Source organism: Dipodomys ordii, unplaced genomic scaffold, assembly GCF_000151885.1.
Source record: "Dipodomys ordii isolate 6190 unplaced genomic scaffold, Dord_2.0 Scaffold31, whole genome shotgun sequence".
Taxonomy (NCBI): Eukaryota; Metazoa; Chordata; class Mammalia; order Rodentia; family Heteromyidae; genus Dipodomys; species Dipodomys ordii.
This window is the reverse complement of record NW_012267247.1, coordinates 4972941-4989289: the sequence shown is the minus strand read 5'-3', so window position 1 is coordinate 4989289 and position 16349 is coordinate 4972941. Positions and strand designations below refer to the sequence as shown.

The window sequence follows — 16349 nt, the reverse complement described above, 5'->3', positions numbered from 1 at the left end:
CACACACGGGATTAAGCCCAGCACTTTGTACTGAGTTATGTGTACACACACACACACACACACACACACACACACACACACACGGGATTAAGCCCAGCACTTTGTACTGAGTTATGTACACACACACACACACACACACACACACACACACACACACACACACACACACGGGATTAAGCCCAGCACTTTGTACTGAGTTATGTCCTCAGCCTAGTTTGGAGTAATATCCAAACTATAACTCTTTTTCTATAGTTTTGAGTACATTTAAAAAGTATTTCTATAATGAATCTCATGGGAATAGAAATTTTGCTCATTTCTCAATGATTCTTTTTTTTTTTTATCAGTCGTGGGGCTTGAACTCTGGGCCTAGGCGCTGTCCCTGCACTCTTCAGCTCAAGGCGAGTGCTCTACCGCTTGAGCTACAGCGCCACTTCTGGTTTTCCAGTGGTTTATTGGAGATAAGAGTCTCAAAACTTTCCTGCCTGGGCTGGCTTTGAACCATTATCCTCATATCTTAGCCTCTTGAGTAGCTAGGATTACAGGTATGAGCCACCAGTACCTGGCTTCTCAATGATTCTTGTGGTTAATAAAAACTCTTTCTTTTAAAAGAAAAATCTTAAGCAGGGCACTGGTGGCTTACTCCTGTAATTCTAGTGACTCAGGAGGCTGAAATCTGAGGATCATGTTTCAAAACAGCCTAGGGTAGAAAGTTCCAATTAAAAGTTCACAACACACGTACTTTCAATTTTTGGAAAATTCTTATCTTCCAAAAAGCCAGATGTGAATATGCCTATAAGCATAGCTATTCAGGAGGCTGAGATTTGAGACTCAAATTTCAAAGTCAGCTCAGGCAGGAATGTCTGCAAGACTCTTATTTCCAATTAACAACCAAAAAGCTGGAAGTGTAGCTATGGCTCAAGTGGTAGAGCACTAACCTTGAGCAAAATGTTAGGGACAGTACCCAGGCCCTGAGTTCAAGTCCCAGGAGAGGCACAAAAACAAACAAACGAAATACAGAGATGAAAGTCCTGGCTCAAAAGTTAGACCACTAGCCTGGAGTGAAAAGTTAGACCACTAGCCTCAGTACTAGTTAAAAATAGTAACAGTAATAATTAGTAATAATAATAATAATTTGTTTCAGAAGGTGAAGTGATCTCTCGCTGGAAATCAACAATAAAAAATCAAAGACTTACAATCCTGACAAGAGCAAAAAAAACTTTTAAAAGATTTAAAGGAAAAACAGCTTTATATTGGGCACTGTTGGTTCAAGTCTCTAATCTTAGCTACTCGGGAGGGTGAGATCTAAGGATCATAATTGAAAGCCAGCCTGTGCAGGAAAATCTGTGAGACTCTTTTATCTCCAATTAATTAGCAAAAAGCCAGAAGTAGAGGTGTGGCTCAAGTGGTAGTGTCAGCTTTGAGGGAAAAAGCTAGGCAAGAGCATGAAGCTCTAAATTTAAGTACCAGTACTAGCACATAACACACACAAATAAGATAGCATAACACATAATAACACTTTACATACTTCCTTGTAAGAAAGTTCTAACAATTCTATTTCTACTCTCCCTAAAATATTATAGAAAGAAACTGGCCTTAAAAAGAAGACTTATAGGGCTGGGAAGGTGGCTCAGTGGTAGAGCGCTTGCCTTGCATGCATGAGGCCCTAGGTTCGATTCCTCAGCACCATATAAACAGAAAAAGCCAGAAGTGGCACTGTGGCTCAAGTGGTAGAGTAGAGCACTAGTCTTGAGCTGAAGAGCTGAGGGACAGCGCCCAGGCCCAGAGTTCAGGCCCCACAACTGGCAAAAAAAAAAACAAGACAAATTTGAATACATGTGTGTGCTTTTACTTTCAATGACTTAACCACACTGAGGTTTGCTTTCCTCATCTGTAAAGTATTTTAGAGCTATCTAGATGGAAGACAATTATTTAGAACTAAAAGGAATCAAGTTTTCTTGTTGTTACAGTAGTTTTACAGTAGCATTACTGTAGTAGTTTTATAAATACTGTTTTACAGTATTACTGTTTTACAGTAGCATTACTGTAGTAGTTTTATAAATACTGTTTTATTTGGTCAGTTGTGGGGCTTGAACTTAGGGTCTGGGTGTTGTCCCTTGAGCTCATTCGCTCAAGGTTAGCACTACTCTACTACTTTGATCCACAGCTCTACTTCTGGTTTTTGAGTGGTTAATTGGAGATAAGAGGCTCAAGGGGTTGGGTACAGGTGACTCCTGCCTATAATCCTGGCTATTCAAGAGGCTGAGATCTGAGGATCACTGTTCAAAGCCAGTCCAGGCAGAAATATGTCCATTAAGACTCTTAGCTCCAATATACTTAGAAAAATCTAGAAGTGGCACTGTAGCTCAAGTAGTAGAGTGCTAGCCTTGAGTACAAAGAGGCTCAGGGACAATGCCTAGCCCCTGAGTTCAATCCCTAGGACCAGCCAAAACAAACAAACAAAAAAACCCAAAAAACAAAAAACACCTAAAAACTAAAAAAGAGTTTCACAGCGACCCTTCTGCCTGGGCTGGCTTCAAACCACAATGCTCAGATCTCAGACTGCTGGGTAGCTATGATTACAGGCGTGAGCCACCGGTGCCTGGTTTTATAATAATATTTTTTGGGGGAGAGAGGTCGGTCATGGGGTTTGAACTTTGGGTCTGGATGTTGTCCCTCAGCTCTTCAGCTCAAGGCTAGTGCTCTACCACTTGAGCCACAGCACCACTTCCGATTTTCTGGTGGTTTATTGGAGATAAAAATCTCATGGCTTTCCTGCCTGGGCTGGCTTTGAACTGTGATCTTTAGATCTCAGCTTCCCTAGTAGCGAGGATTATAGGCTTGAGTCACCAGTGCCCGGCTTTATAATAATTTTTTAGTCCAACTTTGAGAGTCTACATTTTCAAGTATTTTCAGCATGCCCCATGGAACCTAAACATCCAATTAGTAAGTGATTTTTTTTTTTGGGGGGGGGATGGTCATGGGACTTGAACTCTGGGCCTGGGCGCTGTACCTCAGCTCTTCAGCTCAAGGCAAGTGCTCTACCACCTGAGCCACAGCACTACTTCTGGTTTTCTGGTGGTTAATTAGAGATAAGTCTCACAGACTTTCCTGCTTGGGCTGGCTTTGAACTGTAATCCTCAGATCTCAGTCCCCCTGTGTAGCTAGGATTACAGGTGTGAGCCACTGGCACCTGGCTAGTAAATGATTTTTGTGGGTTTTTTTTTTTTGGGTCCGGTTGTGGGGCCTGAACTCTGAGCCTGAGTGCTGTCCCTCAGCGCTTCAGCTCTAGGCTAGCACTCTACCCCTTGAGCCACAGCACCACTTCCAGCTTTTTTCTTTTTGCTTATGTAGTGCTGAGGAATCGAACCCAGGGCCTCAGGCATGCAAGGCAAGCGCTCTACCACTGAGCCACCTTCCCAGACCTTTTGTGGTTTTTTTATTAAAGGGATTCACTGGCTAAGAAATATGAAAGGGACAGCTTGACTGTGTTTATGAGGGTATTTCCAGAAACTATTGCATGAGGGACAGTACATCTAGAATATGGACAGCATCCTCCAACAGGCTATGAGGTTCAGAAAAAAGTGAAAGGAAGCCAGTCCATCAGCCTAAGTACAACCTTGATTTTTCTTGAGCAGGTGCATCTATCACTGCTGCCATTACCCTTGGACATCAGACTTTCAACATGGACTCAATACTACCAACTGTCCAAGGAGTTTCAAGGGTTTCACCCATTAGCCTGAAGCCACATCATCACCTGTTCCTTTTGGTTTGAGGCTTCTTAGAATGAGCTCTGGCTCTTCATCATGCAGATAGGCATTGAGAAATTTGTCTCAACTCTGATCATGTAAAGCCAATCTAATGAATCTCCTTTAATAATTCTATGTATATTCTATTGATTCGCTTCCTTTAGAAAACCCTACCAATAAATAGGTTCTTTTAAAAGATTTTTTTTTTTAACTGGGTGCTGGTTATCTCCAATTGACCACTCAAAAACCACAAGTACAGCCCTGGCTCAAAGTGGTACATCATTATAGCCTTGAGCAGAAGAACTCAGGGACAGGACTCCAGCCCTGAGTTCAAGCTCCAGAACTGCAAAAAAATAAAAAAAGGTTTCTTATAGTCTTTATTATACCAATGTGTACTCTAATCTGATTGTGTTTAAAGCATGTGAGCTAGCATGAAATTTTATTTGTAATTGGAATCTTAAAAAAAAAACAACACATCCTTGAATAGAGGAGATAAACTTGTCAAAAATATACTACATATTTATATACCTATCACAATGAAACGCCTTGTACTATTAACATATGACAATGTAAAGAAGGAAGAGAAATAAGAGGAAGGGAGAGGGAGAAAAAAGGAATTACAACTTCAGAACAATTAATATGAAAAATTCTTGGAAAGGCATTTTTATAGAAGGAAAAACACAACAAAGATAACTCAAGATTTGAATTATTTTAGGAATTACCTCTTCTTCTTCCTGTGCTTCTACTGCTGGTCCATTATGTGCCTCTTGAAAAAGGAGTTTCTTCATTTTTCGATACTGCAGATTGTCTAGCTCTCTTACTGCATCCTTAGTCCTTTGAATAAGATCTATTAACACTGTTTCAGGGCGCTCCCGAAGAACAAACATGTGCTAGAGAGGATAGGAAATAAAATTCAAGTTGAAACTTTTTTTTCAGTTCTACAATCCCAGCCTGTTCTTAAAAAAAAAAAAAGCAGCACAGGGGGACTTGAACTCAGGGCTTTATGCTCTTGCTTGGCTTTTTCACTCAAGACTAGTATTCTACCACTTGAGTATCACTTCACATCAAGCCTTTTGTTGGTTAATTGGAAATCAGAGTTTTCTGCTGAAGCTTGCTTCAAACTACAAAGGTAGGATTACAGGTATGTAGCACCAAAGTTGGGTGACTTAAAAAAATCTCGATAAGACACTTAATTTTTTGTTGTTGTTATAAAGGTGATGTACAGAGGGATTACAGTTACCTAAGTCATGTAAAGAGTACATTTCTTTTTGGACAGTAATAGCTCTTCCCTCACTCTCTCCCATCCACCCACAAGTTGTCTGGTATTTTAGAGACACTTTCTATCATTTTAAATAGGGCTGTGAAAATACATACTATGGAGAAGGCAAACAAATACTATACATAGATAAGGGATCTAATAACCAAATACCTACCTAGCTCATTGGATAATTACAATATGAATTAAAAGGAATTTTTTACTTATATTAGAAAATTGTAAAGAGCTAGTTACATTTTTCATTTTGGGGGGCAGTACCAGGGTTTGGTCCTTGTGCTTACCAGACTAGTACTCTACCATTGAACATTATCTACAGCACTGCTTCTTTTTGCTGCTTATTTTAAAGATGGTCCTGGCTGGCCTTGAATTTTGATCTTACCCTCCTGTATAGCTTGGCTTATAGGCATGAGCCAATGGCACATTTCCACTTCTTTACCTTAGTATATATTACTACTAAAAATATTCAGTCTTTGTATACAAAACTAACTTTGATATTTCTAAATTTAAAAGTACACATAGATATTGTTATTTCTCAATCTCCTTTCTTAAATTTGATCATGCTTATTTTTTACTAACATAATTTATGGATACATTAAAGGGCTTTTTTTCCCCTTTTTTGTTTGAAAGTCTTCATTACCACAGATAGCCCAGGCTGCCACACACACACAATTTATCTGCTTCTCATTCCTTTGTGCTGGGATTATAGATATGAATCACCATGACTGATTTAGTATGGCTTTTGCTGCTATTTATGAGTATCAACTTACTTGGGCTTTCATTTCTGAGACCTGAATAGGCAAAGACTACAGGGCATGTACTAAGACTACAGGGCATGTACTACCATGACTAACTAAAAAGAGTATACCTCAGTAATAGAGCACTTGCCTAGTATGCACAAATCCCACCAATCCAAGGACTCAAAATATTTATAACTCTAACTCAAAGCTAGTAAAAATAGTATTTATGTATTATATTTAAACATGGTAAAAACTCATTTTATTAAAAAAAAAAAAAGAAAGAAAAGGGGCTGGGAAGGTGGCTCAGTGGTAGAGCGCTTGCCTTGCATGCATGAGGCCCTGGGTTCGATTCCTCAGCACCACATAAGCATAAAAAGCTGGAAGTGGTGCTGTGGTTCAAGTGGTAGAGTGGTAGCCTTGAGCAGGCTGAAGAGCTCAAGGACAGTACCCAGACCCAAAGCTCAGGCACCATAACTGACCGAAAACAAAAAACAAGCCTGGTACAAAAGTACTTCTTTAGGAAATGCTAATTGGGTTCAATCCAATACTGCAAAAATCAAAACAAAACAAAAACTCTAAAACCAAACAATTGCCTTTATATCTAAGAAATGTGTTTCAAGGGGCTGGGAAGTTGGCTCAGTGGTAGAGCGCTTGTCTTGCATGCCTGAGGCCCTGGGTTCAATTCCTCAGCACCACATAAGCAAAAAGAAAAAAGCCGTAAGTGGCGCTGTGGCTCAGGTGGTAGGGCACTAGCCTTGAGCTGAAGAGCTGAGGGACAGCTCAGGCCCAGAGTTCAGGCCCTACAACCGGACCAAAAAAAAAAAAAAGAAATGTGTTTCAAGGGCAGAGTGAATGGCTCAGCTGACAGAATGTATACCTACTATTGTGAGGCTCTAAATTCAATCCTCAGTACCAGACACATACAACTTTTTTTTTTTTTTTTGGGGTCCGGTCGTGGGGCCTGAACTCTGGGCCTGGGCACTGTCCCTCAGCTCGTCAGCTCAAGGCGACCGCTCTACTGCTTGAGCCACAGCGCCACTTCTGGTTTTCTAGTGGTTTATAGGAGATAAGAGTTTCACAGACTTTCCTGCCTGGGCTGGCTTTGAACCGCGATCCTCAGATCTCGCATCCTGAGTTGCTAGGATTACAGGTGTGAGCCACTGGCACCTGGCTCACACAACAAGTTTCTAAATACAACAGAATAAAAATTAGGCCAGGCACTAGTGGCTCACACCTATGATCCTAGCTACTCAGGAAGTTGAGATCTGAAGTTCATGATTTGAAGCAAGCTGGGCAAGAAAGTCTGTAAGACTTTTTACCTCTTTCAATAAACTACCCCCTAAAAGCAGGAAATAGAACTGTAGTTCTACTAGTGTAGAGCACTAGCCTTGAGCAAGCGAAGTTCAAGGACAGCACCCACGCCCTGAGTTCAAGCCCTGGGATTGGCACTAGTACACACATGTGCACAGACAAATTAGTATTTTAGTGGACTAGTATGTATGCTAAGTGCTTACCTGGCATTCAAAAGGCCCTGAATTTTATTCTCAGTACCAAACAATTTAGTATGTTACTAAAACCAGTATAGTACAATTAATCACTAATCAGAATTCAAGAATAACATTATTTAAAATCATTTTTCAAAGATAAAAACAGATTTTTATATATTATACAGACTGACCTTTAAAAGTTCCTCTGATGTAGGACGATCTTGAGGGATTTTCTGGAGGCAAGAATCTACAAAGTTGCGAAAATAATCAGACCTATTGTAAAGGAAAGTATCAAGTGAACATATTGCTATTTCCATTAAAAAACATATCCACAAATCAAGGCACATGCCTACTAATGGGAAGGGGAATAAAAAAAAAAGTCAAAGACTATGTACTTTCACACACAAAAATTAATCTAAGATAATCAATGAATCTTATCAAATTCCAAATTTTCCATTCACAAATCCTGGGGCTAGAACTATAGATCCAGAATCGTGTGCTTAGCATATACAAGGCCCTAGGTTCAAGCCCTGAAACATATATACAAACACAAACACACATCTGTTCCCACATATTTAAACACCAGAATTCATTCAATACTAAGACAAAAAGAAGGAAACTTATTTACTTTTAATACAAATCCAGAATGGTTATGTCTTGTTTTCTTTTTTCCTTTCCCTAAGCCATTTCTCTTTCTTATATGCCCTTGTATCATAGAGCATGTTTTAGAACATTATTTACTCTGGAGAGTTGTTTTTGTATTTTTTTGTTGTTGTTGTTGGTCATAGGGTTTGAACTCAGGGCCTGGAAACTGCCCACAGCTTTATGTGCTCAAGGTTTGCTCTCTACCCCTGAGAACTACAGCTCTAATTCCACGTTTTTTCTGGTTAACTGAAGATAAAAGGCTCATGAACTTTCCTGGCTTTAAACTGGTCCTCAGATCTCAGACTGCTGAGTAGCTAGGATTACAGGTGTGAGCCACTGGTACCCAACTAATTACATTTTTTTAAGTACCCCTATTTATATATCAATTTGTAAATCTTGAAGTGTATATTAAGTATGCTAGACATTTCCTTAGAAATTCTAAAATGCTAGGTAAATCTGAAGAATTAATTTTCTATTATAAATTTTTACCACCCATACTAAAATTGTCACTCATTTCTCCACTAACTTTGTGCATGGAGAGGGAGTGTTTGCATGTGTCACTTACTGGGGCTTGAGCTCAGGACCTCTCAAGCACTCACTTGGCTTTTTACAATCAATCTATCACTTAAGGCACACTTCCAATTTCAACTTTTTGTTGGTTAATTGAAGAGACTTTGCCTGAGTTGGCAAAGGTCTCAACCACCTGGGTAGCTAGATTACAGGCTTGAGCCCCTGGTGCCTGGATGGCCTCCACAAACTTCATCACATGAATGAACTTAATTTTATCAAACCATAGATGCACTAAATGATCAAGGACATCTGAATAACATTTAATTATAACTAAATGATCTCAAAGTTTTTAATTACCTGATTACTTTGAAAAAGTCAAATTACTTTACCTATGGCTTTTTTTGGAGGGGGAGACAGATAGCCTTGGGACTTGAACTCAGGGTCTGCATGCTGTCCTTTAGCCTATTTGCTCAAGGATAGTGCTTTGCCACTTGAGCCACACCTCCAATTCTGGTATTTCTGGTGGTTAATTGGAGATAAGAACCTCAAAAGGCTTTCCTGCCTGGACTGGCTTTTAACAATAATCCTCTGATCTCAGCTTCCAGAGTAGCTAGGAATGAGCTACCCATACCTGGTTATCTGTTTTGGGGTTTTTTTTGGGGGGGGGTCAGATGTGGGGCTTGGGCACTGTCCGAGCTCTCTCACACAAAGTACTCTACCAATTTGAGCCACAGTGCCACTTTTGGCTTTCTGGTAGTTTATTGGAGCTGAAAGTCTCATGGACTTTCCTGACCAGGCTGGCACAGAACCACAATCCTCAGATCTCAGCCTCCCAAGGAGCTACGATTATAAGTGTGAGCCACTGGCAACTACCTTATCTGTATTTTATACTATATACATTCTAAACAATTCATTACTATGGGTTGTAACAATTTATATACTTTAACTATAAAATATTAAAAGTTTTGATATATCTATTGTATGATTAAGGTTGTATTTATTCCAAAAGTTTAAAGGAAACTTTTGTAAAATCCATGTTACATTATTTATCTTTTACATCTGAACTGACTTTTATAGTTACGTAATGAAGACATGAATATTAAAGGTAAAAATAAATCTAATTAAATACTTCTTCAAGTAGTACATTTTATCTACATAAAATCAAACTATTTTGATAATGGATTATGTAAAACATTTCGTTTATACAATGTTTAGCAGTATCTCTTAGCAATACTCACCATTCATTAGACTGTAGTGTAGGGGATTCATTTTGGGCTATGTGATATAAGGCACTCATTGCATTCATATTAAATAAAGGAGGCTTCCTTTCCGCTGTAAAAGAAAGGAAACTTTCCTGTTAAAATAGGAATTATATAAGGGCACTCAAGTAAGTATATGAAAACACATTTTCTGTTGGAAACAGACAAATACACCAAAAAAAAAAAAAAAAAAACAACCTCACACCAAATACAGAGTACTTTTTCAAGTGAACCAATTAATAAGTTACTGAGATGGGCATAGGTGGCTCACACCTGTAATCCTAGCTACCCAGGAGGTTGAGATCTGAGGATTGCAGCGCAAAGCCAGCCCGGGCAGGAAAGTTTGTGAGACTCTTATCTCCAATTAACCACCAGAAAACTGGAAGTGTTGCTGTGGCTCAAGTGGTAGAGTGCTAGCCTTGAGCCAAAATGCTCAGGGACAGCACCCAGGCCCAGAGTTCAAGCCCCTGACTGACCAAAAAAAAAAAAAAAAAGAATAAAATACTTGTCTGATGCCCTATAATCCTTAAATGTGTAAGGGGTTTGGGTTTGTTTTGGCAGTACTGGGGTTTGAACTCAGGGCTTTGAATTTGCTAGGCAGGCACTCTAACATTTGAGCCATGCCCCTAGCCCTTGTTTGCTTTGCAGGTAGGATCCTACCTTTTGGCCTCGCTGGTCTCAGACTCTGATACTCTTACTTAAGGCCTCCTGCCTGGGACTACAGACATGCCACCATATCCAGTTAATTGAAATGGGGTCCAGCTAACTTTTTTTCCCAAGATACCGTAGAACCATGATTCTTCAGATCTCCACCTTTTGAGTGCTTAGAATTACATACATGAGCTACTGTGCCCAGTCTTGAATGTTTATTCCTTTCAAATGAGAACATTTTCCTAAAGAACCATATTATATCCACTAAATCAAGACAATTAATGTTGAAATAAAATATCCTCTAATTGCCAAACCCTACTCAAGTTTCATTCCAATGTCCCAAAAATATTCTATGAAGCAAAATGAGATTTGACCAATTGTTTTCTTAAAATGACTTGCTCATTTTGAGTTGCCAAACTTAAGGACAAAAAAGTAGCCATATTTCCCTATTATCCTTTAACATCTATAAAATCTGTAGTGATTTGGCCTCATTCCTTTTTTCTTTTTTTTTTTGTCAGTCCTGGGGCTTGAGGTGGCACATGATTTCAGGTGGTTGTTACTGACAGAATACATTTTGATCACTTAAAATTGTGTCTACCAGAGTTCTTCATGGTAAAGTTTCTCTTTTTCTCTGTGTACTTAAGAAATATGAGGCTGGGAAGGTGGCTCAGTGGTAGAGTGCTTGCCTTGCATGCCTGAGGCCCTGGGTTCGATTCCTCCGCACCACATAAGCAAAAAGAAAAAAAGCCGGAAGTGGCGCTGTGGCTCAAGTAGTCGAGCGCTAGCCTTGAGCTGAAAAGCTGAGGGACAGCGCCCAGGCCCAGAGTACAGGCCCCACAACCGGACCAATAAAAAAAAAAAAAAGAAATATCTTATGAGCTTGGAACCAGTGGCTTATACCTACCATCTTAACTGTTCAAAAAGCTGAGATCCAATGAGTCACATTTAAAGCCAGCCTTTGAAGAAAAGTCTGCATGACTCCACTTCAAAAATAACCAGCCAGGGGCTGAGAAGGTGGCTCAGTGGTTAAAGTGCTTGCCTTGCATGCCTGAGGCCCTGAGTTCGATTCCTCAGCACCACATAAGCAAAAAAAAAAAAAAGCCGGAAATGGCGCTGTGGCTCAAGTGGTAGAGCGCTAGCCTTGAGCTGAAGAGCTGAGGGACAGCGCCCAGGCCCAGAGTTCAGGCCCCATGACCGGACCCAAAAAAAAAAAAAAAAAAAAAAAAACCAGCCAACAATTTTTTTTTTTTTTTTTTTTGCCACTCCTGGTACTTGAACTCAGGCCCTGGACGTTGTCCCTGAGCTTCTTTTGCTCAAAGCTAGCACTCTACTACTTGAGCCACAGTTCCATTTTTGGCTTTTTCTGTTTATGTGGTACTGAGGAATTGAACACAGGGCTTCATGCATGCTAGGCAAGCACTTTACCACTAAACCACATTCCCAGTCCCATACAAAAAATTTTGAGAAGATACTTTGAATCTATATAAATACCTTGTTACTTGTAAAACTTACATTTTATTTTTTAACTGTATGCCATAATACTTATTGTCTATCATTTATGTTGATATTCAAATTATTTCATATTTGAGCAGTGGAAATATTTATAAAAGCTGGCTTCTGTGTCTTTTGGACGTGACTTCATTATTTGATTACTTTCCTGCATCCTGGTCCACTAAGATGTTTCGGGATCAGTACGTACTTTCCAACAACCCTAGAACCTGAATGGACTATTTCTTCAAAGAGCATGGCACTATGTATTGTGTTACTGGGGTGTCACTGCTCTCAGAACGTCCATTGACACACATAAATACAAATTAAACATTTATATTTATTGAAATAAATAAGAATCATTATAATGTATCAAATTCTAACATCACAGTATTTTAATTTCCTCTTTTCTTATTTGTAAGGATCTCCTCTAACAATGATAAACTTTGTTCTCACTGTATTTACTATATTTTTTAATTTAATTCATTCTTTCTTATGTAACCAAACACCCATCTTTGCCACCATTCTCTCCAAAATGTCCTCTTTACTCTGTTCAATTCTGAATCCCCATTCCATTTCACCAAACAATGTGAATGCTTTCTTCATACATTGTTTCTAATACCACACCCAAACCAGGTCACTTCTTGCAGAGGTTCCCTTCATTAGGGAATTCTCTAGATATTATTAGGCTTTGTCACTTGCTAGACTGATCCTAAATATGGATACCCGCTTTAGACACTGGCTGTGTTTAATGGAAGTTCCCCTGTGCTTTCACTTCCTCATCCCCCTTAGGTTCTAATAATTCTTGGTTAAGCCACCTTCATGCATGAATGCCTTAGTCAACTGACTAGGCCTCTGAATCTCTACACCTGATCAGACTCGTTTAAGTACACTTGCCAATTTCTGATTTCTCATAACAGGCTATCAAAACTCTACTCATTTGAACTCTAAGATCTACCAAGGGGCTACCATGGCTCATCACCTGATAGGGATACCTAACCTATTCTGTCTTATCCAGTGGCTTTAAGATTTAATTGTTTTGGGAAGAACACAGCAGTACTGAAGAAATTCTGAATGAACAGAACAACTAATTTATCTGTTTCTATAATTATTGAGGTCTTTATTTGGCAGATCCAATCGACATTTCAGTCAAAATATTTTACTGTTTTGCCGGGCGCTCACACCTGTAATACTAGCTACTCAGGAGGCTGAAATCTGAGGATTGAGGTTCAAAGCCAGCCTGGGCAGGAAAGTTGGTGAGACTCTTATACCAATAAGCCACTCAGAAAACAGGAAGTGGTGCTGTGGCTCAAGTGGTAGAGTGCTAGTCTTGAGCTGAAGAGCTGAGGGACAGTGCCCAGGCCCAGAGTTCAAGCCCCACAACCAACCAAAACAAAAAAAATTATTTTACTGTTCTGTTATTCTATGTTTTGAAACTAACAACCCTCCTATCTCTGAATTCAGGCCTGGAATACAAGTATGTACCTCCAGGCTTGTCTCTACCTCAAATTCTAATTTTAGCTACTACTAAACTCGTGTGTATGTGTGTGTGTGTGTGTGTCTGTCTGTCTGTCTGTCTTAAACTCAGAGCCTTACTCCCTTATCTATTCTGCTCAAGGCAGGAGCTCTACCACTTGAGTCATACCTCTACTTCTAGCCTTTCCTTGGTTACTTGGAAATAAGAAGTCTCTCAAGCCATGTAATCCTAGCTACTCAGGAGACTGAGATCTGAGGACTATAGTTCAAAGCCAGCCCAAGCAGGAAACTCTTATCTCCAATTAATGACGAAAAAAGCCAGAAGTTCAAGCCCCATGACCGGCAAGAAAAAAAAAATCCCAAAAGAAAAGATCATTTTATATATGCTTATATTGAAAAATAATCATAAAAGGCAAGGCAAATGGTCTCAAATGTTACCATTTTCCCTTTATCTCATAGTCAAAAAAGTGATGACTTAGTATCTACCTAGGAAGTAGTGCTAAAAATCCTCAGTTAACTGTTTACTTACCTACCTGGCTCACTTAACAGTGGAAATGTAAACTAGTTTCCTGCTTTAGCATACTTCTGCTTACAAGCAATAGAATGTGTACATAAAACAAAACTGCTACAGTGAACTGAATCCAGTCTCTTTTCCTAACTGCAATACTTTATTATAGTAGTTTGTTTATTTTTTGCCAGTCTTGGGGACTAAACTCAGGGCCTAGGCATTGTCCCTGAGCTTCTTTTGCTCAAGGCTAACACTCTACCACTTGAGCCACAGTGCCACTTCTGGCTTTTTTTGTTGTTTTTTTTTTTAATTTTAATTTTTTGTGAACATATTGTACAGAGGGGTTACAATTACATGGGCAAGATAATGAGTACATTTCTTATCAAACATTGCAGCCTCCTCCTTTGTTTACCCTTCACATCCCTTCCCAGCCTCCCCCCACCCCCCTTTTTTTGTTGTTATTGTTGGTCATGGGGCCTGAAATCTGGGCCTGGGTACTGTCCCTCAGCTCTTCAGCTCAAGGCCAGCGCCCTACCACTTGAGCTACAGCACCACTTCCAACTTTTTATACTATGTGGTGCTGAGAAATCGAACCCAGGGCCTCATGAATTCAGGGCAGGCACTCTACCACTGAACCACCTTCCCAGCCCAGTTCTGTCTTTTTCTGTTTATGTGGTACTGAGGAATTGAGCCCTGGCCTTCTGCTACTAATCCACATTCCCAGTCCCCTATGGTAGTTTCTATACCTACTGATACAGTCCTTATTTTATAAATCAAAAACAAAAAAACAAATAAAAACTGTTAGAATATGCTATATAGCCTGATACTTAATTTCCATATCTAACTCAAAGTTATAAAAACCCTAGCTAGGAGTAACTGATAAATATTTTGGAGATCTACAGATAGTAAATTTAAGAATTAAAGCATGTTGTAGGCTTTTTTCCCCCACCAGTCATGGGGCCTGAACTCTGGGCCTGGGTGCTGTCCCTCAGCTCTTCAGCTCAAGGCAAGCACTCTATCACTTGAGCCACAGCGCCATTTCCAGCTTTTTCTGCTTATGTGGTACTGAGGAATTGAACCCAGGGCCTCATGCATGAGAGGCAAGCACTCACTCTACCATTATGCCACTTTCCTAGCCCTGTTCTATGTGTTTAACAAATAACAGCACAGGAAAAAATTTTTTAACTTAACATCAAATATATATATAATCTAATATATATTATACACATTATATATATATATATATATATATATATATATATAAACTACCAGATAGCCAAAATAAAAACTTGAGTAGATTTATTGCTCCCCTTAGGAACTGAGATAAGATTAAGGGGCTGGGAAGGTGGATCAGTGGTAGAGTGCTTGCCTTGCATGCATGAGGCCCTGGGTTCGTTTCCTCAGCACCACATAAGCAGAAAAAGCCAGAAGTGGCGCTGTGGCTCAAGTGGTAGAGTACTAGCCTTGAGCTGAAGAGCTGAGGGACAACGCCCAGGCCCAGATCTCAGGCCCCATGACTGGCAAAAAAAAAAAAAAACAAGTATAAGATTAATATATGGTATGGTAACTATAGTAGAACACTGATCAAACTTAATACTAAGTAATGAAGAAAAATGCTTACCTAGTTCAATACATGTTATTCCAAGAGACCATACATCAACTTTGCCATCATATTGTCCTTCATCCATGGCTAAAATTACTTCTGGAGCCATCCTAAGATACATAAGTTCATTTAATTAATACTAATGAAAAAGTATATTATCGTTCAGAATGTAAGAATTGTCTATATGGAGAACATGGTTTGAATGTTAATATGTAAACAGAAGATTTTTATAATGGGAAATAACTACATTAAAATTTTAAGGTAAATATTCAGCAATATATATAATATCTAAGATTCATTCTCATCATCTGTCATTATCATGTAACAGAATCCCCAAAGAATTCTAGAGCAGGGTTGTCTCAGGATTTCACTACAGACGTCTAAGGTTTGCATGAAATACTGAATTTTTCCAGCTAGCAACAAATACTGTCAGCTCTTTTCCTCGACGCGACAACCTCATTTAATTTATTTAAGAAATATTTGCCACACTAACCAAAAAAGAAGAGCAATAGTTTGTGTGGCTCCCTATGCCAATTAAAAATGTTTGATGATAAAAGTAGGTAGAACAGCTCACAATTCGATCACACAATTATCAATTTCATAAGTATCTTAGTTACAAAATAAAACACTAAAACACTAATTCTTTTCTAAAGCTAGAGTTTAAAATTCTTCTTTTTTTTTTGGTTGGTCATGGGGCTTGAACTCTGGGCCTCAACACCATCCCTCAGCTCTTCAGCTCAAGGCTAACACTCTACCACTTCAGCCACTGTGCCACTTCTGGTTTTCTGAGTGGTTTATTGGAGACAGGAATCTAACGGACTTTCCTGCCTAGGCTGGCTTTGAACCGTGATCCTCAGATCTCAGCCTCCTGAGTAGCTAGGATTGTAGGCATGAAGCCATTGGCGCCCGGCTAAAATTCTTGACAGTACCTTACATTTGATATATATATATATATATATATAT

The 16349-nt window shown here is 39.3% G+C and overlaps 1 protein-coding gene across 1 annotated transcript in view; it reads right to left on the bottom strand.

Moving 5' to 3' along the window:
• Positions 1-16349, bottom strand: part of Taok1 (TAO kinase 1) — a 120013-nt gene that overhangs the window by 42648 nt on the left and 61016 nt on the right. The window contains exons 8-11 of the mRNA XM_013016453.1: positions 15405-15496; positions 9640-9733; positions 7438-7519; positions 4469-4636 (exon numbers count right to left, since the gene is read on the bottom strand). Coding sequence (XP_012871907.1) covers positions 4469-4636; positions 7438-7519; positions 9640-9733; positions 15405-15496 — 436 coding nt within the window. The remainder of the gene's footprint in view (positions 1-4468; positions 4637-7437; positions 7520-9639; positions 9734-15404; positions 15497-16349) is intronic.